At 42.5% G+C, this 24416-nt stretch overlaps 1 protein-coding gene across 1 annotated transcript in view; it reads left to right on the plus strand.

The window, feature by feature from the left end:
- The first annotated feature begins 2083 nt into the window (after positions 1-2083).
- The window catches only part of Elp3 (elongator acetyltransferase complex subunit 3), a 58905-nt gene continuing 36572 nt past the window's right edge, over positions 2084-24416 (plus strand). Inside the window, exons 1-7 of the mRNA XM_034498327.1 lie at positions 2084-2231; positions 4625-4724; positions 8554-8692; positions 10970-11040; positions 11704-11767; positions 13060-13128; positions 15803-15957. Of these exons, the coding sequence (XP_034354218.1) occupies positions 2213-2231; positions 4625-4724; positions 8554-8692; positions 10970-11040; positions 11704-11767; positions 13060-13128; positions 15803-15957 (617 nt within the window). The 5' untranslated portion in view covers positions 2084-2212. The remainder of the gene's footprint in view (positions 2232-4624; positions 4725-8553; positions 8693-10969; positions 11041-11703; positions 11768-13059; positions 13129-15802; positions 15958-24416) is intronic.

A 24416-nucleotide genomic window follows, 5' to 3' on the forward strand; every position in this document is an offset into this window, starting at 1 on the left:
AAAGCCAGGTTCAAATAACTCTTTTGAGAAATTAAACTTTATATCTTTTTAAAACAACTTTTAAACTATTTTTATTTATTTATTTATTTATTTATTTATTTAATGTATATGTGTGCTCTATCTGCATGTACACCTGCATGCCAGAAGAGGGCATCCTAACTTTTTACAGATGGTTGTGAGCCACCATGTGGTTGATGAGAATTGAACTCAGAACCTCTGGAAGAACAGCTGGTGCTCCTAACTGCTGAGTCATCTCTCCAGCCCGATTTATTTTTATTTTTAATGTATTTTGTTTTAAGACAGGGTCTCAGTATGTAGCCAAGCCTGGTATTGAACAAAATCCTTATATTTAAAACAACAAAAACAAAACAAAACAAATGTTTTTAGAGTGCCACCCAGTAGCAGAGAACAGAAAATAATACCTTCTTCCTTGCAAAGGTTGGCTACTCCGTCTATCTGACTGAGTAGAGGGGAAACTGAATTCTTTCAGCCTCCAGCTCTGGATGGTTATCTCTAGACATCAATTTGATCATTACCAGCACAATGCTCAGGAACTCTAGGTGTGTGTGTGTAGTCAGAAAGTAACACAATCAAAATGTGGGCAGAATTAAAGATAAATATTCATAGTATCTCAAAAACTGCTTTGAACTTTTAACAGAATGGGTCCTCCCTACATAAGCAAGATACTGAAATATCAATATGAATTTCAGAGACTTCCCCCCTTATGTGTTTTGCATTTTCTTTTTATACTTTAGCAAATATAAATTTCAAAACAGAAAGTCAACAGGAGTATCACATCACCAAGTACAGTCACAACACATGCTTAGCCTGCCCTCTCCTGGCGATTTTCAAGCCTCAATGGCTAACTATATTTAGAAGTGCTATTAAATCACTTTAAAATAGGCTGGGCAGCTGTTAAAGATAACTGGGTTCTTGATGGAGGCCTTAGCACCTGAAACTGTACATGGACACCAATGGCAGGTTGGTTAGAAGTCTGGTCACTCTGCCAGGCTGGATTCCCATGGAACTCAATGAAAGCGTCAAAGCCAGTGAGAGAATTTGTATATAGCACCACCGTGCCCTACCCAGGCACTGCTCTGCAGTTCAGCATGTTCATAGATGAACCATCCAAGTGTCCATCAAAAGATAACATGTCTTCTATTCTGCATCAGATCCCATGAGTCTCTCCAACCATATAATTAAACAGAATACTTCCTTCTTTAATCCATCACACTTCCACTCCCCCTCCCCACTGGGATTTCTATTCAGTCTCTAAGTGTGGTGTATCTGAGCTCCCAAGTGCCCATACAAGAACAACTCACTTCCAAGATTCTTGAAATAGGCACTTAAACAAGTAACTAAATGCAAGATAAAGGTCTGGTACCCGTCTTCGTTTTGTGTCTATTTGTCTCCTTTATTTTGGCTGAAGGTACAAAGATAAATCGTCCTAAATCTGCAGTCACCTTGAGTCCAGAGAAAACAAAGTCTCAAAGGCCAGGCTCCTGCCTATATAAGAACTATTATTAGTTGGTGCACCTTAGAGCATTGAATGCTCCATCATCTTGTAGGAGCCAGATGGATCTCCTGAAGGGAGGGCAGTGATAAAGACTTTGACCACCTTGAGAACCAGAACTGAGACAATGATCAACCAGACCACATCTTACCCCAGGACTGTTTAAACATAACCTCTTGTCTCCTGCCCTCAATTCTTCCATAACTTTAAAACAAACAAACAAACAAACAAAAAGCCCGTTTATGTCAACACCCCGGGTGTCATGAGAGAGGGATCTGGTCTCCTTTGTCTCAACATGGTTGGCTATTCTAGTGACAAGTGGCTCAGCCTCTCTCGCAGAAGTTGTCAACGCCCAGGCTTTTGCTTAAGGAACTCTGGTTACATTCCACTCTCTTCTCAGCTTCTCGGAGATAAACTCTCTGGATAAACTGTTCTGTCGCAACTAGCCAGATCCAGCTTTCTGGTCCCCAAGAAGTCTCCATCTTCCCACAAAAATCACAACGCGCAAAACCTCCCAGTCTTGGAGAGCTGGGAGCCACCACCTAGATAGGGCGGGGCTCCGCGCTCTGCCTTCTGGGAAAGAGCTTTTTGGTTCGGTCGCTGTGTTTTCACGACAGTCCCAGGCTGCTTTACGACTATTAAATTTCTCCGCCGACAGAATCTCGTAACGTGGTGGCATCCTGCTACGCCAGCGCAGAGATGAGGCAAAAGAGGAAAGGTGCCAAAAACGTGGGACAAGGGTGCAAGGGAGGCGGTGGATGCTATGAGATCACGGGTTGAAGCTCAGTTTTCTATGGGAATCTGCTGCCTGGTTCGGGCCTGCGCGACCTGGGGTCGGCAGGCCTCCCTTCTTTATGTGCTTTGTAAAACAGCCCCTTTCTCTCTTCCCCTTTGGAAGGAGACTACTTGGTGTCTTTTGTGTAGATAGGTAAACAGTACCGTTATTCCAAAATAAGTCTCAGAGGAGATAAGGTGGTGACTTGCAGTTTAATTTGTGGTTAACTTATTGGACGTGTTTATTTAAGTTGTTTTTAAATCTTAAAGTAGGAAAGGCATTGGTATTCCTTAAAGTAGGAATTATCCGCGCAGTCTGCAACAGCTTTACATGATCTCACTCCCATTTATTTTACCTCCGAGGTAGCCTGGAGCAATTCTGTGCAAGTTGTTTTCAACAGAATGAAGTCATTTAAAAAAAAAAATTAGTATTTTCAGTAGATTCCATTCTTAACCCTGCCCTGCCCTTGAGCAGTTAGTCTGATAATACTGCTGGTTGTCAGAATAATAGCTGGGTGTTGAGACTTTTCCGGTCATTTTGAAGATGTGTTGTCATTTTATGTTTGAAAAAGCTGAGGTTTGGTTAACTTTTCCAGCCCTAGTATACTTAGTGTGTGGAGCTGACTGGTCTTGGCGTGCCTGTGACACCTGAAGCATCAAATGAAAATTCAGTGTGGTGTTGGGCACTAACTGGAATTGCCCTTGTAGACATGTTCTGTAGCCTTGTCACATCAAACACAACATGCACTAGACTAATTTGATCTTTTACCTTACTGTTACGTGTTCCCTCTTAGACTGGCAATCAGCAAGCCCCAGCAATCCTGTCATAGTCCCTTCCCCTCGCTTTGCAGGCATGAATGTGACTATGCCTAGCTTTGAACTTGGGGGCAGGGATTCGAACTGAAGTCTTCATGTGTGTAGATCTGGCCTTTGTTTCTGCATCTAAATTGACTGTATCTTTTTTAAACTTTCTGACATTCATTATATTGATAATCTCACTTTATTTTTTTTAAACCTACTTTTTTTTTTATGTTACAAAGTTGAGAACGTATAGTTTTATGATTCTCTACTGTTGCTTTTAATGCCTTTGCCTAGTGCCCAGTGTACTGTGTACTTACTGAAGCCTGTTCAGGCAGCCTGTGGTTAGGTTAGACAGATCGCCCTTCACCAGAATAGGCAGTTCTCATGCTTAGCCTCGTTCCATCCAGTTGCTCCCTGGTTCATACCCTGCCCTTTCTTTAATGATGCTTATATTCTGTTTCCTCCATGAAGCACTTCTTACTAGTTTGCTCCTATATAACCCAAGTAGTATTTCAACCCTTTATTTTTGTCAGCCCAGCCTCTTACTCTCTACCTGAAGTCCAGTGCAGAAATCTTTAATGTAGAAAGATGAAAGCAGAGTTACGGTGGTTTTAACACAGGCACAGGTAGATAGGAGGTGTATGAATATGCAAGTTGACAGGGTGCTATCTCATTTTCTGTGCTCACCCCATACCCCACATCCACCTCTGTTACATGGCCTCTGAGGCACCTTTGTAGAACTGGGAATGCTGGGAAAGCATTTAGTCTTTGACTATCCGTGGACTTCTCTCTCATTGTTTGGTATCTATTAGCTTTGCCTCATTAAGTCAATGGAGTGAGTACACAGTGCATAATATGGTGAAAAGACCTGGACCTGAGGTCTAACCCTGCCATTTACAATGACATCTGAACTTGCTTTGATCGAGTTTTACATGTATAAAATAGGACGACAATACTAACTTTACGGTGTCATTGTGAGTTTCAAATGGGAATAAATGAAAGGTCTCTGTGACTTCTACGGCTTTCTTATCCACACTTCTGTATGATGACCTCTTACTTTTTCACACCAGCAGGCAGGAGGCATGTTTGTTGCCATCACCCAAGCTAACATAGTGCATCACTGTTGTCAGCAGGTAAAAGATGGGCTTTCCTGACCCTTGACAAAAAGAGCTGACATTTTTTTGGCTTGGATGGGTGCCCATGCTTGGATGAGTCATTTGTGATTGACAGTAGGATGATGTGGCAATCATGTCAGCCTCTCCCGTGTCTGGTTGAAAGGGGGCTGCTAAGACAGAGTCGTGCAGGTCAGCAGATGGTATCTTAGAGCTGCAGCTAGATCCTTGGATAGGCCAGGCCAGATAGTACATACTGTAATCTCAACACTCAAGAGGCTCTTGACCAACACACTTAAAATTGTATGTGTGTGTGCACCCGTGCAAGTGTGCATGTGTGTGTGACATGCACACGCATACAAATAAATAAACGTTATAAAAGCTGAATGGTGACACTCTCTGTGGTTGAAATGTGTCTTTGCAGGGGATCTCAGCCCAGCTGAGCTGATGATGCTGACTATAGGGGACGTTATCAAGCAGCTGGTTGAAGCTCATGAGCAGGGGAGAGATGTCGATCTAAATAAGTAAGTGATCTAGAAAAGGGCAATCTTGCAGTCGTGTACTTAAGTAAGGGTCAATCTGTCGGTCTGTCTTGTCTGTCTGTCTGTCTGTCTGTCTGATACATGGTCTCATTTTGTACCCCAAGATGGCCTCAAACTCAAAACATTCCTCTTGCCCAAGCCTCCCAAGTACTGGAATTCCTGGCAGGCCCGCTGTGTCTTGCAGTGGAGCTGTTCTGTGAACTGACCTAGTGCTACTGTTTTCTGTGTAGTGGTTAAGAATTGTAGTTTTCTGCCTTGTCACATACTTCACGATGATACAGTTGTGCTGGAGCCTCGGACTCTAGTCGCCTCCACCTTACTTGGCACTCTCGGTATCCCTGGCGCTGTCAAGAGTGCACTGCAGGTAAACCTGAGTCAGCACTAAACTAATCCTTTCAGAAACGGAGAGAAAGATGCCCTAATTAGGGTTACTACTCTGTAATGAAACACTAAAGCAACTTGGGGAGGAAAAGGTTTGTTCAGTTTGTACTTCCAGGTAAAAGGTTTGTTCAGTCCGTCAAAGAGGAAAGTCAGGGCAGGAACCCAAGCACAGAAGGAACCTAGAGACTGGTTCCATGATGCAGAGGCCATGGAAGAGCGTTGTTTGTTCCATATAGCTTGCTCAGCCTGCTTTCTGATAGAACCCAAGATCACCAGCTCAGAGATGGCACCACTCACAATGGGCTAGGCCCTCCCCCATCAGTCACTAATTAAGAAAATGCCCTCCAGGCTTGCCTACAGCCCGGTCTTATGGAGACATTTTCTCTGTTGAGGCCCTTCTCTGCTCCAATCCTTACAGATGTGTCAAATTGACATAAAACTAGTCTGCATAACTGACCCTTGTCAACTTGACACACAAACACAACAATTTTCAATTAGAAACTTTCTTTTCTCATTTATCCGCAACATGCATATTAATATTAACATCACAATATAAAACATAAATAACTTTAAAGTACCGTAGTCTTACAATTCAAACAGATTAATATGATCTTTAAAATATCCAGTCTCTTAAAACTCCAAAATCCCTTTTAAAAGTTCAGCCTCTCAACTGTGGGCTCCTGTAAAAACCAAAATTGAGTTAAATACTTTCTTATTTCAAGAGGAAAGAGCCAGGGCACAGTCCCAATCTGAACAAAGCAAAACCTAACTCCTACAGTTTAAATAATTGAATCTCCAGTGTCTGGGATTCACTCACAATCATCTGGGCTCCTCCAAGGTGCTTGGGCCTCTTCTCCAGCTCTGCCCTCTCCAGTACACACAGGTCTTCTCGGTTCCTACTGGCCCCACTCTACAGCTGCTGGTGTTTTTTGTGGTCAGCCCCTGGTACAGACATCTCCAAAATGTTGGAGCTAGGACGGACTTTCAACAGTAGCCTCTCCTGGGCTCCTTCATGGCGAAGCTTCAGCTTCTCTGCATGACCCCTTCAATCATGGGATTTCCATTGCTATTCTGGGTGCACCTTCTCCATTGGCCTCTCTTGACCTCTCATGGTGCTGAGCCTCAGTTGCTCTCCATGGCTTCAAAACCAGTTTTACTTTCAAGACAGATGACTAGGTTTGGCTGCCAACACAAGGTACAACCTTGACCACCTCAAAAGACAACTTGAATGTGCTAACTCTGAGGAAATTATTCCCAGAAGATTTCACCTCAGTAATGCTGGCCTCATCCTAATCACAGCTGATTCTTCAGCTGACCAGACACTGCAGATTTGTCACACAAACAGACATGGTAGGGTCTTTGCTTCCGTCTGAAACTTCACAAGCCAGGCCTTGTGGGTTTCTGTAGCTATGATGAAACACCATGACCAAGAATAATTTATGGAGGAGAGTTGTCTTACAATTCTCAGGTTACACTTCATCACTGAAGGGAGTCAGGGCAGAAACATAAAGCAGGAACCTGGAGGCAGGAACTGATGTGGAGGCCTTGGAGGAGTGTGGCTTGTCCCCCATGGCTTGCTCAGCCTGCCTTCTTGTAGAACCCAGGACCATCAGCCTAGGTGTGACTCAGTTCACTATGAGCTGGGCCCTTCCACATCAATCACTAAGAAAATGCCCTATAGGCTTGCCTGCAGCCCCAGCTTATGGAGGCAGTTTTTCAGCTGGGGTTTCCTCCTCCCAGAGGACTCTAGCTTGTGTCAAATTGGCATAAACTAGTCAGCACAAGGGGCTGACAAAGTGAACTAGTAGATAAAAGTGTAGTGGATGGAGGAAACCAACTCCCAAAGCTGTCCTCTGACCTACACTGCCACAGTGGCACATGCTCACATATTTAAACAGTATGGGGTAGGTATTGTGTCACCCTCTCCTAACACATAGATGATTTGAGAAGCACAGGTGATAAGTAAGTCATCCAGGGGTGTAGCCATTGGCAAGTGGGGGGTTCTGTCCCCTTGGAAGCACCTCTGCCAGTAACTGTCTGGTGCCCTTCTGCAGGACCTCGTCTGCATGTTCATGTTCACCCTGGTCTTTGTTACAGTCCAAATGAGCAGTCATTCATCTCTGCTTCTTATTTCTTAACTGCATTACTGCATTTGATTGATATACACACACACACACACACACACACACACACACACACACAGAGAGAGAGAGAGAGGGAGAGGGAGAGAGAGAGAGAGAACTCCTCACTGTGTCATATAGTCTCCACATTCTTGACCTCTTATAGACCAAGTTCTGTTTCTTAAGTTGCCTGTCCCCAACCTTCCCTTGAATACTGTGCTCAGAAAGCATTTGTAAAGGAATGGGTGAGTCAGCAATTGTTCTTTTTGGCTATGAAAGTATTGTGTAGCTTTCCTACAGTGTCACAGTGTCATCCCTGTAACTACACTGTCTAAGACCTCAGCACCCTTCTGGTCTGCTTTTCCTAACTATTTCTCTAGCATGTGTTCACAAAAGTCCTTTCTATATTCTGGAAGCAGCCCTTGAGCATGGTGTGTGTTGGGGGGGGGGGGGGATGATATAACCATGACACATTGCATGAAAGGACTGCTCACACCTGACATACCACATATGTGGGTAGTAGCCTGTGCATGCTGGCTATTCAGTTAGCATGTTTTGAGAACAAAGTGAGCAACACACAGATACTTCTGGGTAGGTTAATCATTAGACAGTGTGGCCAGTAGGATTTGGGCACAGAGAAAGAGAAAGCTGTTCAAATCATAGAGAAAATTAAAGGAATAATCTGGGCATGGTGGTGCATACCTGTAATCTCAGCATTCAGGGGTGGAGATAGGAGGATTTTGAGTCCAAAGCTAATCTACATACAGCAAGATAGAAATGGGAGTGGGGTTTAGGAATTAAAGTCATTATTCAAGTGGAGAGTACTCTTGGGGCTACAGGTAGTGTTAAAGTTGGGAGGCAACATGAAGTTTTGTTTTTTTAATGGTTAAGGTAGATTGTACGATTTGTATTCTGGTTTTTGATTTGTTGTTGGTCTTGTATAGAATTTCCTATAAGAAAGTTCTCGATCAAAGTTACTCCTTCCCAGGAGACAGGTGGCAGTGTCTAGTCAGCCTTCCACACACAGTCCCAAATGTCAGTAATGAGGCTGAGAAGGGATAGGGGCAGAGTAGTTCTTTAGGATGGAAGCTCGGTGCAGTTTGGAATGAGACCTCCACCGTGCCGTTGTCCTGGGCCCCACAATCCTGGTTTACTTCCTGGTATTTAGGGTTAAGAACAGCAAGATGCTTACTAGCAGATTTAGTGCTTTATTTCCTAGTATTCACAGATTGTTAGTCCACTCTTGTCACCTGGTGAAGTGGTAGGGGTTCGGGAGATATTAATGATAGCACTAAATACTTTGCTTTCAGGATGAAAACCAAGACAGCTGCCAAGTATGGCCTTTCTTCCCAGCCCCGGCTGGTGGATATCATCGCTGCAGTCCCTCCTCACTATCGAAAGATCTTGATTCCCAAGCTAAAGGCAAAGCCCGTCAGGACTGCCAGTGGGGTGAGTGATTGAACTGGTGAGATACGGTTACAGGTAGTGAGGCACCAGCCCTGGAGGACTCGGACTCCTAAAGTTGTCATGCCGTGTGCTTGAATGAAGGAGGTGTGCACACAAAGCTGAGAGGTGCACCAGCTAGGGTACTTAAAGGAGTACGTGGTTTTGTAGAGTCTTTAAAGATCGAGGCTTGATCACTTACAATATGACAGATGCTGCTGACCCTCTTAAGCTAGTAGCTTCCAGTTGCTACTTCTGAAAGACATACAGTGATACAGGATCGTTTTATATGTGATGACTGTGGAGCAAATCTCCCGACAGGGAGCACTGAGACTAGGGCCCCTCAGCAACAGGAAAAAGTAAAGTCCATCAGGAAGCTTGGCACTTTCCTGACCTGTGAGTAGGCTCACATGATCGGGGAGGATCAGGCTCAGGGTGCTGGGAGCAAGAAAGGAATAGGAAAGAGGGCACAGAGGTGGAGTGGGGCCACGATGGCCTGTGCAGACAGAAAGTTCCACAGACTGGCAACCATTCATTTGGCTAATGATTTTTTGAAACAGACTGATTATATAGCTCATACTGGCCTTGAACGTCCACTGTCTCAGCTTCCTGCATGGGTTCATTTGAGAAAACTAGGGACTAGCTTATAAACAACCACTTGTAACTGGCAGAGAAACCAAATAGCAGGAAACTATTTCAGGTGCCTGCAGAGTGGTGATATGAGCAGAATAGATTTTTCCAAAAGTTATTCTAGATATGGCATGCTCAGTAGTTTAGAAACAACGGCCATGTTGTACACTCTTGTTCTGAACTCTGTGAAGCACTAGGGGGCTGAATTGGGGTTGAAGTTCTGAGAACCAAAGGCTGAGTGAGAGGCCAGGGGAAATGGGTAGGATCAGGATCCATTGGAAAAGGGGTTCCAGAGTTGAAGTCCGATGATGTGTCCAGCATGTTTGCTGTGGTGTCTGGATCAAGACGTGATATTTCTAGAGCTTGGTTGGCTATATCAGTGACCTGATTCCATGGATTCTGATATTTGTGGACAGTTGAACCTCACCATTTTTACACACAATGTGCGACTAAGTCTGATACATACACATATATTACTTACAGGTACTTACACCACCTAAAAACTTAAAAAAACAAAGATAGGAATCTAACATGCACCTGCTGTCACCTAGTCACCACCTGCCATTGCTATAATGTCTCAGTTCAGAATCACTGCTCACCTGGTTGCCACAGCGCCTCAGACCACACCTGTCCTGACTTTCCTTGATTTCTTTAGCTTCATGCTGAAGAGTGCCCATTGTTTTTCAGTTTGGTTTAACAAATGCATCTGTATAACTAGAGCCAAGTCATGTCTCTTTGGTACTCCACACACGTCTATACTTAAACAAACACATTCCCATCTGTTTTGAGGCGTCTCCAGCTATCTGTTGGCAACCACTTGAAAAACAGTAGCTCAGTTTCTTCAGCCCTGGCCTCATCTGGTAGTCTCTGTCTATATGTCCTCTGTCTACAACTTGTCTCTGTCTATAAGAAACCCAGCTTATCTTAGTCTTAGTGTGGATCTGTCTAGTCACCTACTTCCCATGTCAGTAGCTTATAGCTTTGATCTGTTTACTGCCAGCCCTTTTCTCAAGCAGGCACTTTCCCACCCAACCTGGACTCTGCCAGTACTCTGAGATTTTGCACATAAACTGAATCAGTCTGGTCTCTGACTTCTTGCTTCCTGCTTAAAATGTAGGATGTTGAAATCTAGGGTGTCTGTACAATTTGAATAATAATTATTAGGTTTATATATTATAGTATCATATAAAGTGATCTTTTTAGGCTATTTAAGTAAAATATTTAGAGATCAAGAATTACGACAAACTTAAAAGTTAATTCCCAGAGCTGGGCTTGTAGCTCAGAGGTAGAGTGCTTAAGCCTCTGGGTGCAAGGTCTAGGATCCCAAATTAGTAGTAATAGTTCCTTATTTCATACTTGCTGTAAAACTGAGTACAAAACTCATAAGCAATTTATAGAAACACTTTAAGTATTAGTAGTGAAAAAGAACATGGCTTCATGATACAGCATCGTCTGTGTCTTGAGGGAGACGCTCAGGTTTCTTCTCAGAACACATCAGCCTGCCTCTTCAGTACCTTGAAGGCCCTTGTGTGCCCTTCAGTACCCTTATGTCCTGCTCCAACTGCATTCCTGTCCTTCACTCTTAGGGGTAACATCTGTAAAATTTTTGTTAATTTTTCAGTGATAGCTTTTGAATTAATCTTTCTTTTGTAGATTGCTGTTGTGGCAGTGATGTGCAAGCCCCACAGGTGTCCACACATCAGTTTTACAGGGAATATTTGTGTGTAAGTATGGTTTTGATAAATCGGTGTATGTGTGTTTCAGTTAAACTAGTAAGAGAATTCCCACTTGGTCAGTACAGGCTGATGATAGTTAAAACTTTGACTGAAAGATCCGAAGCCCAGTCTCTAAATCAGCAGCTTTGGTAAGGTGTTTCAGCTTGTTGAAACTGATCAGATAGTGCCGAAGTTCTAAAATGCTCATAGGTTATGAACTTGGGACAGTGGACACCTGATAACTCAGTAAATTAAATGTGGAAAAGTGAGCTCCTTGAATTCCAGCATTAGATTCAAAATGGATTTGGACCAGAAAGATACCCAAAATTTTAAAGTTAATCCTATAAATAACTGTTAGGTTTCTATAACTGAGGAATTGGGAAGAGTTCATGGATGCAAGTGTGTGATGGAGGTAGGAGCATTAAATGGGAGGGAAACTTCTGGGTAAAGCGTGGTCCGGGAAAGCATGGAGTCAGGCCTGTAAGGGCTGTGGCTGCAGTGTTCTGACGTGAGTGTTGTTACGTTCCCTCACTGAGTTGTCGTTTGCTTGTTGGTGGACGATGCTGGGAGGTCGCCTGTGGTTTGAGTTGATGGTGGGCGAAGCTGCTTTGATGCAGGGTTTCCTGTTGGACTGAGCATTTCATCTGCCCTTCCTGTTCTGTCATTGTCCAGATACTGCCCTGGAGGACCTGACTCAGACTTTGAGTACTCGACCCAGTCTTACACGGGATATGAGGTAAAGCCTTGATTTGGTCTTAACAAAATGCTATGATCTAGAGTATGGTGTGACAAGTACCAACATTCTTATAAGTTTGGGCTTTTTTCATGACTAGAAAAGCTTTTTGCCAAATATTTGCACTGTGTTTTCCAGTGCTGTATATGTGTCAAGTCACTGGAGAAATGCTGACTTGAGTATTTCTTAACAGTTATTTCCAACCACTGTCCAAAATGCTTTGCCACTCCAAGCCTTTCAGCAATATTTGGAAGGTAGATGTGATTCTCTCTGTTTTATAGTAAGGAATTTGAAGCATAGAGCCTTAAACAGCTGACAGGGAGATAAAATTAGAAAGCAGCCACTCTGACCTGTGTATTCCATGGTTCAGATATTTACTCTTGTTTTTCATTTTTATATATTAAATAATGTGGTAAAATACTGCTTTGCCCTTGCCTCATTCATGTATATGTATGTATGTATTTTTTTCCCAGACATATCTCATTGTAACTCAGATTGACTTCAACCTTTTGATAGTCATCCTATCTCACCTGTAAAGCACAAGGATTATAGGTGTTTAGGTCTGACCACTGGGAATTGGATACTCTATCAGAAAGCTCACCCCTGGAGAAAACTGATTCTCCCTGTCTCAGCACCATTGATTGCCTGTAGCTAATGATCTAGGTTCAGCGCCTTAGGAAATGCCCACCCATGTTGGCATGTCAGCTGGTATTGTCATTGTGCAGATCTTGTTTATATAGTCATTTGTTGAGATTTGATGAGTATCCTATCCCTGTCATGTCTAGAAGACACTGTGTGGTCCTCTGCCCCCTTTACCTGAGCCTTAGGTGTATCGGCTGTGTTCTGACTAGCTGTGGATCACCATAATAGTCTCCACCTGCTGGAAAAAGACAAAGAACCTTTTATGCTCGGGAACTGCGCTGTCATCACTGTAGAGTGTTCCACTGCATGACTGTCATCAAGACCAATCACTGAGCCATTAGAAAACATGTAGAGTTAAGGGCCTTGTGCAAAGAGCATTCTGCTACATGACTCTCTTGCGTATGTGTGCCCATCTCTCTGTGTGCACTACACTTTGGGTGCCATCACATTGCCACAGAAGGTGAATGTGTTGGGAGGGCACTAGCCAGATGCTCTGCCCCTTGCTAAGACAGACTAGAAAGTGGGGCATGAGCTGTGATTTTAGTTTTCAGAACCCTTGGAATATTTAATTATAACACAGCCTTTTACTACTTTGCACTCTTTTTTTAAATTTTATATGACTGTTACATAATTTTTTCTCCTTGTTCACTTAGCCGACTTCCATGCGAGCTATCCGAGCTAGATACGACCCTTATATGCAGACAAGACACCGGATAGAGCAGGTAAAGAGGCTTTTTTAGTTGTTTTTGTTTGTTTGTTTTGTTTTTTGTACTTCAAAGATGTTGCAGTTGCTTGATTTGGAGTCATTGTGAAGTGCAATGAAAAGAGCAAGGTTTATGCTCATCGGAAGAAGAGACTTACGCTGCTTAGAGACTGCTGTGTCCTTTCACTTTGATGGAAGTCACTTCCGAAAGTGTATACAAGTTCTTTAACAGTCGGCAAGGGGTTGAGCTTCCAGAGCCAGATCAAGAAGTGTGACAGTGTGTCCAGTGAGAGCCGGGAGTTGACAGTGGTGTAAGCAGCCGATTGGAATTGTGCACTTGTTCTGTGTCATGACTGTGGAGGCACATAACTCCATCAAAATGGCCCAGTTGTGCCTTAAAGGGGCTGGATTTTATGGCACAAAAATTATACATTAACATAGCTGGTTAATAACTAGTACTGTACAGGTGACCTTGAACTTCCTAAGGAGTCTAAACATAACTTTGCAAGTGCTAAAATGTAAGTGTCGGAAGTTGTTGCAGTAAAAGATCTAAGATAGAAGGGAGTGTGCAGTACATAACTTGCTTCTGGGTTTGTGTGGCAGTTCATTATTGAACACCACCCAGGTCTAATGATGTAAGCACAAGAGTTAGCAGTCAGAGGACCCCACACAGGGAGCCCACATAGTTTAGGAAAACATGTTCTTAGATGGTTTGTGTATGATCGGGCCAGGGAGTGGCACTATTAGTAGGTGTGGCCTTGTTGGAGTAGGTGTGCTACTGTGGGCGTGGGCTTCAATACCCTATTTGTAGCTGCCTAGAAGTCAGTCTTCTACTAGCAGCCTTCAGATGAAGATGTAGAACTCTCAGCTCCTCCTGCACCATGCCTGCCTAATTGCTGCCATGCTCCCTACTTGATGATAATGGACTGAACCTCTGAACCTGTAAGCCTGTTTCAACTAAAAGTTGTCCTTTCTAAGATTTGCCTTAGTCAGGCCTATCACAGCAATACTCCAGTCCCTGGTACCAAGCATATACAAACCATCACATGTTCTAAACTGATTTTGACTTCAATTTTGTTTTTCAGGCATAGTACTCTTACTCATTTAAGCTGTGTATTAGTCAGGCTTCTCTAGAGAAACAGAACTTAGAGAGAAAGAGAGAGAGAGAGAGAGAGAGAGAGAGAGAGAGAGAGAGAGAGAGAGAGTGTGTGTGTAGAGAGAGAGGGAGGGAGGAAGGGGGAATTTATTAGAATGCCTTATAGGTTATGGTCCAATTAATCCAACAATCACTGCCCCATGAATGGAATGTCCAAGGATCCAGTAGTTGTTCAGTCCATGGAGCTGGATGGCTCGGCTGGTCTCCAGAATACGCTGGAATCGCAAAGAAGTAGGCTCTAATGTCAGTAAAGGAAGGGGGAGGGGCAAGCAGATAAAGAGAGAGACTGCTTCCTTCTTGTATGTCCTTAATATGGGCTTCCAGTAGACGTCATGGCTCAGAGTAAAGATCTGGATTAGAAGTGGATCTTCTACTTTAGATGATTTAATTTAAAAAAAAAAAAAAACTCTCACAGATGTGCCCAACCATTTGGATTTTAATTTCAGTTGTCATTAGGTTGATAATCAAGAATAGCCATCACAAGATAAAAAACTGTTTTAACAGAGTGTGAAATGTTTTACTTACTAAAAATTTTTAAAGATCCTAGCTTTAGGTATTAGGATAGTCACATATTATAACAGTTCTTTTCTAAGTGCAATCTGGAGAACCTAGTGATACAGTGACACATGGGTCTCTACTTCTGCAGGTGGGGTGGAGTTTGGCTTGGAATCCTAGCAGTTTTTATAGATGCTGCCAGAATGATTCTGCTGTTCCCCCTTGTGTGCAACCACGGACAGAGACGTAATCCTCTAGTGTTGATGGGTAGATGGACACATGCTCACTCAGACACACAGACACACAGTAACAGCACTTGCTGTTTGCTACTTGTAGAAATAACTATTTTTAAAGGTCTATATGGATATTCATTCACACATAGTATATTCTAGTTCATATTTGATCCTAGCTTCTTCATGCTTACAATACAGCAAGAAATTTTAAAACATAAATCCTAGCTTATTATAGTTGGCACAGTGCCATTCTGCCCTGTGGTAGAAGAAATGGGATATTTCATTTTGAGATAGTTACATACCTTGGTCTTCTAGAAGGAGTTTGAGGGCCTGTGCCCACAATCAGCTTGAAGTTGCATCTTGAAAGCTCAGTCTAATCTGGTGTTTATCTTTCTCCTATACATGAAGTTCAGGTTATATTTCAGTCACAATTGTGTCTTTTTACCATGACATCTGACATAAAATATATGTGTAATAAATGTTTGCACTATTTGATACTACATGATGTTAGTTTTTTATTATATTCTGTGTTAGCTGTTACATATGTCTTAAATTCTTCCTGTTGTTAAATTGCTACTTAACTGTCAGCATTAAAGTCTGGCTGCTGGTTTAGTTTTTAATTCTCAGTCTCCCATCTTATTTGAGCAGGAATTGTTTTTCTTTTAGGCGTTTCTTTTTTTAAACGCACAGAATTAGCAAAGTGTGTTTTACTGCTTTTCATTTATAATCTGTGCTCGAGAGACTGTGAAATGAGATTGGAGATTCTACAGTACTGGAGCAGTGCTCTGATGGATGTGTGCTTCTTCCAGCTGAAGCAGCTTGGTCACACTGTGGATAAGGTGGAGTTCATCGTGATGGGTGGAACGTTCATGGCCCTTCCGGAAGAATACAGAGATTATTTTATCCGAAACTTACATGATGCTTTATCAGGCCATACTTCAAACAATATTCATGAGGCAATCAAGTAAGAAGCCCTTTCTCTCACTTTGTGAAGCCATTGCCTGTTTGTTCATCCTCCTAGCAGCTGCCTATGGGGATTTGATCTGTTCCGTGTATGTATTCTGAATTTCTCATATGCTTTCTTTTTTTGTGGGAAAGAATTATTTTCATTGAGCTAATCCTTTAAAAAGAAACAAGTATGTTCCATTGGCATAGTGATGTTTCATAGATTGACTTGTCCAGAGATCTTTTCAGACACAGGCAGATAAGGCTGTCGAAAGTCAAACTAGTTTAGATTGGCCTATTTGCGTTTCAGTCCACTCACAAAGAGGACAGGCCATCCATTCATCCATTCTTCCTTCTTTCTTTTTAAAAATTTATTAGTGTAGGAGACAGAGAGGGATAGGGAGAGAGGACAGCACATGCCATGTGCACCTGTAGAAATCAGAGGACACATTTTGGGAGGCAGTTGTCTCCTTCCACTGTGGGTTTCAGGGATTGAACCCAGCCCAGGACAGGGTGTTCTTTGTCAGAAGCATCTTGCTGCTATAAGAAACATTGGGACAAATGACTGTTGCTTAAGCACTAATTTATTAGGAGCTGATCCTTACCTATCAAGTTCTTACTGTTCAAGAATGGCCCCTGTGTTAGTCTGTTTGCACTGCAAGGACAGAATACCGCAGCCTGGCTAATTTGAAATGAACAGCTGTCTTGTGTTTCTGGATGTTGGGAAGCGCAGTATCATGGGTGCAGCATTTGGCAAGAACCTTCTGTCATCACCTCATGGGGCATGACTCGAGGGCGTAAAGCATGAGGGGGCCTCACTTTTATAAGAACACTGTTCCACTCCTGAGGACAGAGAACTCAGCCTGCCCACCTCTCAAAATTACTACTCAGCACTGTTACATTGTCAGTTTTAACATGGAGCTTGAAGGAGTAGACAGCCACACCATACCGTGATCATATACTCTTTCTGAATTCTGATTTAGTAAAAAAGAAGATAATTGTGAGCTTTGTTAGTCAGTGTGTCATACTTTTTATTTTTAGCAGGAAAGTGCTAAGGCTTTATATAAAGGCCAGTGGTTATAGAAAGTCTTAAGATATGCCTATTTTCAGAAATTTGGGGATACCTGGGCAGCTGCTTATGCACATTTTTATTAGTTACAGTCCCTCTAGAGCCTATCTGTCACTGTTCTGTTACTGTGAAGAGACACCATGAGGAAGGCAACTCATACAAAAGAAAGCATTTAATTGGGGCTGCCTTACAGTTTCAGAGGTTTGGTATGTTATCAACATGGCAGAGAGTGTAACAGCATGTAGGAGCAATATTGGAGGAGTAACAGAGCTACATCCTGATCCACAAGCATAGAGAGGCTGGCCCTGGCATGTACCTTTGAAACTTACAAAGCCTACCTCCAGTGACACCCTTCCTCCAGTAAGGCCACACCTAATCCTTTAAAGGAGTTTCACCCACTATTGCCCAAGCATTTCGATATATAAGCCCAAGGGAGCTATTCTTACTCAGATCACCATCTATGCAGTTACAGGTCCTGGGCACAACATGTTGAACAAGGTAGAACTGTCTATGTCTTTGTGGCACTGTCCTTTTGTAGTTCAGTGTCTTACACAGTAAAGGCTATGATTTGAAGGAACTGCTGTGAGAGACCTTCTGTGGGAAGAGGAGTCTGAGACTTCTGCAGAGAGAGCAGAGTGAGGACACAAGAAGGGAAACAGCTCATGGCTTTCCACAGGCCATTGGCTTATACTCCAGTGACCAAGGGTATGTCCTCAGGTGACACTGAAAGGCTGAACATGGGCCAGATGGTATACTCTTTTAAGGAGCTGAATTCATATGAAATGCAGAAGTAGATTGTTTCAAGCCAAGGGGCTGGTGATATATCCTCATTAACAGGTGAGATCTTCTGACCACCTTCTGACTAACAGGTTAGAGTCTTAAAAGAGGGAATGTGAGAGGCCTGTGAGCATCCTCAACACTGTGGCTCAGACAAGGGTGCTGACAGAGGTGATGGAGAACAGGCTGGTTAGGGAAGGAAGACCAAGCTTGACACCTGAGGAGATGGTTGGGAATGTCATATGCTAAGATAGAAAAGCCATAGGGAAGTTCAGGTTTGAGGGAGGAAATTTGGGTTTGTTATGTTTCAAGGTCCATGATGCCTGTAGAGATGACTAGTAAGTCCAAAACCGGAAGTCTTAGCTGCAGGTACACAATGATGATTTTCCAATCATAGGTGATATTCACAGCCCCCATAGAGGGATGATGTTATCTAGTGGGAGAATTTTGCATCTCCAAGGTATGCTGAGACAAAAGGCAATGTTCAGAATTATATCATAGGTTCCATTATGTATATGTCTGTCTGTGTGCTGTGGTCATCACGGGCCAGGGTTAGCACTAAGGAAGAAGAGCTGGGAGTAAAGAAGGGCTACATTTGCTGTGTGTACATTGTACATTGTGATTCACTCCATGCAGAAAGCCTTTGATTGTACTGGTCAGATTACCTGATTTACATGTGAGGAATCCAAGGCCCAGAGAGCCAAAAGCAGCTTGCCTAGACTTAACACAGGTAGTTGAGGCAGAGTGGGAATAGAAACCCCAGGCCACATTCAGAGCCTGAACTTTGCTATAATGCTAGAAATTGCTAGGTGTAAAAGTGTGTGTGTGTGTGTGTGTGTGTGTGTGTGTGTGTGTGTGTGTGTGTGTTCGTGTTCTCTTAGACGTTTGTGTGGTGATAGGTAGGTCAGGTCTGGAATGCGCCCGAGGGCAACTTTGTTATCTGTAGCTGAAGCCTGAGTAGACACTAGAACGGACTTTGAGTAGTCAGTCTATATCATCAGAGATGACCAGGGAGGACCTTGGTAGGGCTCCCTCCTAGAGCTGAGGTCATGCCCTCTGTGTGTCTCTTCCTCTGTTGCTTTCCTTTGGGTTTGTGAAATTAAAGAGGTTTCATAAATGTAAATAAATGTCAAGAGTAGCTTAAGGAGCTGCATGAAGGATTCATTCTCTGGAACAACATGTGGTGAGCAAGGCCTTTTGTTTGACTGATAAAGGACAGGTAAATTTCTGTTCCTGAATCTAGACTTATGGTGTGTGACTTGTTCCTACAGGGACCTCAGTAACCAGAGGAGATCTATTTTTACTTTTAGATCTATTTTAGAGGAGTAACCAGAGGCATCTATTTTTACTGTTCATTCAAAACCCTGATCATTCATGAGTATGAGGCACACTTAGTAAAGCCCTGAAGTTTCTAAACTCTAGAGGAGAAATGATGTAACCCAACTCACTCCTCTTTGTACTCATGAGTCAAATTATACCTTAGAGAAAGTATGATTTTGGGGAAGTAGCCTTCATTACAACTCTGAGATGTAATGACAGCAGCAACTCAGGGCTCCCAGATGACCTCCTTCACCTCTAAAAACCCTAGCAGTATTATCTTCAATACCATTGAACCCTACTTGAAAATGAGCCTGATGTTGTCCTCTGGCTTCCTTCCATATATGCACACTCACCTGTATACACACATGTGCATGCGTGCACACACATGAACATTGTAAATGTAGCTGGTTTATCAATGCCTTGTACTTGCTAATCCCAGCCCTTCTGCTCTGGGACAGGAGACAGATAAGAGTCACATGGAAGCTCAAGGGCCAACTAGCCTAGAGACTGCAGCTCAGCAGCACAGATTGGAAGGCCTTTACCTCAGCACAGTGGAAAGAAGACTGAAAGCTGTCTTTGATTCAACACATGTGCGATAGCATGTACATGTTCACACATACACACACAGAGAGAGAGAGAGAGAGAGACTAACAAATTTAAAAATAAGTAAAATAATTTAAAATAATTTAGGTAAATGAATCTTCCAACCTTATGCACATATAGACTCCTTTTCTCAACACAGGTTTCATATGTTGAAGGTTTGTGTGTGTGTTTACATATGTGGAGTTCAGCCATAGCTGTCTTCAGCATACCTCTCCTGTAAGTTTGCTTTTCCATGTGGGCTTTGAGCCCTGGGCATCTATGGAGCAGGCCAGCTGAGCAGATGTAGAGTTTCTGTGGTGCAGCTTTCACACTGTCATCAACATGAACGTCAGCAGTCTTGCTGCAGTTCTGGTGCCCCATCGTATTTGACCATAAGTCTCCTATTTTTGTTAGAACTTACTGGATTCGGATCACGATGCGTTTGTCCAAAAAAGTCCCCAAGGGAAGAAAGCATCTTTCTGCAGATGTCTGGCCAGAGCCAGGATGGGCTTGTTTCTGTTTGTTACCTCAAGAGGGCACTCTGCTTTCAGTTTTAAAAATGTTTCTCTGATTTGAGCCTTCATTGCAGCAAATCTGTGGCTCGTCAGGAAGTACTAAGAGTGTGAGCCACCACAACACAGTGCTTCATTGTGCAGCCCACTCCACTGCTGGCCTGGTCTCTCCTGGTCTCTGTACTTCGTAATGCAAATATGAAAAATGCCAATTTGAGAGCTTTTGTTTGCTTTGTTGAGGTAAATTTTTTTGTATGACTCCCTATAATAAAGTGTTCAGGGGAAATTTTGTGTCATTTGAAGTAGTAGTTTTTGAGCTAAACTAGAAACAAAATTATTTTCAAATGTTAGCATCGTTGTGAATTAAAGAGCAGCCCAGGAAAAATGGTTTTGGTCTTATGTGTTCTTTTCAGAATGTGTAGGCAGCCTTCCTGTCTGTTATTTTGTGAGAAGATGTTTGGAAAATAGATTGTTTTCCAGAAGAGCCACCTCCCTCTGATGGAAGCTGGTTCACTGCAGAGCCCTGGCAGGTGTCTCCTCCCCACACAGCTGTGACACTGACACTCATTTGCTCAGTAGGATAGGATGCTATTCAAGGGGCCGTTTTAAACTAGGCTAACAGCTCTTTGAGGTGGCAGACAAGCCACGTGTTGAAGGTTAAACATTCTTAGGGTCACACTTTAATTAGCTCAGCTGTCCCTCCTTGGTCTTCCAGTGTCTAACCCAAGTGGTTAAAGGTTTGTTTTGTTTTGTTCATTCCACCTAAAAGTTTAGGATTAGATTTTAAACCAGCATGAGCCTGGTTATTATTTGTGGCCTGTTGTTATCAGGAAATCTGTGAGACGGTTGCAGGCTGAAAGTGAAGGAAGACAAGCCTGCTCAAGAACAATGCAGGCCTGGCCACTTCTTAGGCTGTTGAATGAAGCCAGTGCTGATCACTCAGCCCATCCGATAGACTGAGCCTCTTCAGGTCTCCAGAGAATACCAATTACTGATGACTGTCATCCCATAAAAACCATCACTTTGGAGAAAGACCACAGTGGGATCTGAGTCACCCATTTACCAGAGTGCGACTGTTGCCAGATAACTCAGAGCAGGCTCTTAATGGAGTTTTATTCCTTTTTAATCAGTTCTGCCCAGAAGCAGTTTTATATTCAGTGCTCCTTGGCTGTTTTCACAAGGTGCAGTTTAAAAGGCTAGTTACCCATCAAGCGGGCATGAGTCACACTTTTCCCTGTGGAATTTTAAACTCATTTCCGTTCCTCTCCCCCCCCCCCCCCCCATCAGTGGCTTTAAATCCTCTGTGTCCTTACACATCTTGGGAAAGCTAGAATGCTAAGCTAAGTAATGCTGGGTACCAAACGCCAAAGTTAATTCCATACCTTTGCCTGGGCTGAGAAGGAAGCAGAAAGCAGCCTCCAGAGATCTGGAAGCAACTGGCAACTTCCACGTCTTCCCCACGTGCATTGCCATGCATTGTATAAACTAGTATTCAGCTTGGTGTTTTTCTCTTGACTCATTTGGACAGACCTGTGTAACAAAAAAAAAAAAAACTGTTAAGATTCAGAACATGGACAGCTGTTGTGTAATTCCAACAACCAGGAGGCAGAAGCAGAAAGATCTCAAATTTGAGGCCAACCTGTACGAGACCCTGTGAAAGCAGGTAGATAACAGAGAGGATTTCTGTCAACAGAGTTACTTTCTTTTCCTCCAGAAAATCCTCACTTTCGCTTCCCAGAATTGGCAATTCTGGCAGTGTTTGTGTTTTTTCACCCACGAACTTCACATGATGGAGCTGTTAACCATCGCCTGTGGAGGGCTTCTCTCACCAGTGTTGTCAGGCGAGTCCATGATTGCCCATTTTTAATGCTAAGCAGTATTCTGCTGGGTACATGGACCACAGTTGTGGATGGACCACAGTTTGTGTATCCATCCTGTCTGTGGACATGGGCTGCTTGTTATTAATAAAAATTCCGACCACTTTTGTACAAGTCTTTTTATGGTTGACTATGTATTTCTCTTGGGTAGTAATGAGAATTGCTAGGCTTGTTAGTGTTTCATGAGAAACGGCCAGCCATTTTTCTGGAATGGCTATTCTGTTTGTGCTCCTAGCACTCATGGGCGAGCGCTTGGTGGTTCTACATCCCCACCAGAGCATGGTGCTGTCAGTCCTTTTAATTTTAGCCATTCTGGTGAGTGTGTAATGGCATCTATTGTGGTTTTAATTTGCATTTTCCTGATGACTAATGTCATTGAGCACTTGAGTGTATGCTTGTGCTGTCTGATTGTATTTCCTTTGTGAAGTGTTTTCTATTTTTTTTGTTGAGCTGTTACATGTCCTTGATTCAAGAACTGGCTCTGTACCTGACTATTTATTGTTGATGATCTCTTAGGGCAGAATTAAGATGACCAATCCTTTTCTTTCTTACCATTTTTTTTTTTTCTGTCTTATAACTAATAAACCATCACATATTCCCAGGGCACAAGGTTAGTCTCCTGTGTTGTCTTCTAATTAAAATTTCAGTTTTTATATTTAGCTTTCTGCTCCCCTTTGAATTAATTTTTATGTATGCTGTGAGGTAGGAGTCAAGGCTTATTTTTTTTTTTCCAGTATGGAGACTGAATTGTTTTAAGATTATTTCTTTAAAAACTTATTTGTCCTATTTGGAGTTTATGAATCCTGTGTTAAAATTCAAAGGGCTATCTATGTACATGGGCCACACTGGGCAATGCTGTTGTCTGTTTTGGTTTGTAGACCAGTAAGTATCACATTGTTTTGAGCACTGTAGCTTTTTAGTGTGTCTTGAAGACAAATGATATACATCTTCCAACTTTGTAATTGATTTACAAGGCTGGTGTAGGTAGTCTGAGCTCTTTGCACATCTTTGTAAAATTGAGAATTAGCTGTTGCTGTCCAGCTTATCTTACAAAGTGTGAAAAGGTTAGGATATTTTTAAATGACAGATAGGACACAAACTCTGGGGAGAGAGAGTTCATTGTGGTGGTTGTGAGCATGGCCTGGCTCATTTGTTTAGACTTCCTTTACTTTTCATCAGTAATCATCATTCAGTAAAGGTATTTATTGGTTTTACTTTTTATGATTTATTATTTTATTTGTATGTCTGTGTGCCTGCATGTGTGTATGTGCATGTGTGTGCAGGTGCCTACAGAAGCCAGAAGAATGTGTCAGATCTTCTGGATTAAGTGGTGTTGGGAACTGAACTCAGGTCCTCTGCTAGGGTGGTATGTGCTTTTAACTTTTAGCCCTTGGATTATTCTTTTCTGATGACTTAAATTGTAAAACCTTGGCCATCATTTTTCTTTTCTAATATAAATATTCGAAGTAGTAAGTTTCTTTTTAGGCTCCTTTTTTCTTTTTTTCTTTCTTTCTTTTTTGAGATAGAGTCTTACTATTTAGACCAGCCTGGCCTTGAACTCAGAGATCCACTTGCCCAGATTCTAGACATTTCTTTATGCAAATGCTGTGTGTTTTCATGTTTATATTTTACACTATTATTGTATTATATTTTAATTATTCAGTGTCAAGTTTTCCCTATTACCTTTTCTATTTCTTTTTCAATTCCAGGGATTGTATAAAAATTTGTTTAATTTCTGCATTTTAGAACAGTGAGTTTTTGTTTGATATCTTAATGATTTCTGATTTTATTTTATTTTGTTCAGAGCACCTATTCAGTTCAACTTCAGTTTTGCTTTTGTTGTCTTTGTTTAATTAGTAGAGACTCGCTTTATGGCCAAGGTATATGCTCCCTCTTGATGCGTATGGTATGTATACTGGAAAGGAAGTAAATTGTGCTGTGTCTGATGCTTGTACAACTTAGCTGAGTGAGTGTTAGCATTGCTTAGACGGTGTATTAGTGTGCTATCCAACACTATAGCACCTGACGTAGTTAGCTTAGACAGAAAAAGTCTGTTGTCCTTCTTCACAGTTTTGGAGGTTCCAGGCTATACTTTTAGAATGTGATAGGAAGACTATGGCAGAGCAAACCTGCCACCTCATGGTGGACTTGAAAGAAAAAGGGAGAGAGATAGGTCACACAGCCCTTCACAGGCAGCCCTTGGTGACCTAACAACATCCACTAGTCTATTTGATGTTAGTTCTGCCATAGAGCCTCATGTGCTTCCTGCCAACCCTGTATGCCTTTCCATTCACTTACTTTCCAGCCTTATATACCTTTATAGAGCAAGTGGATTCCTTAT

The sequence above is a fragment of the Arvicanthis niloticus genome, chromosome 3 (assembly GCF_011762505.2).
Source record: "Arvicanthis niloticus isolate mArvNil1 chromosome 3, mArvNil1.pat.X, whole genome shotgun sequence".
Lineage (NCBI taxonomy): Eukaryota > Metazoa > Chordata > Mammalia > Rodentia > Muridae > Arvicanthis > Arvicanthis niloticus.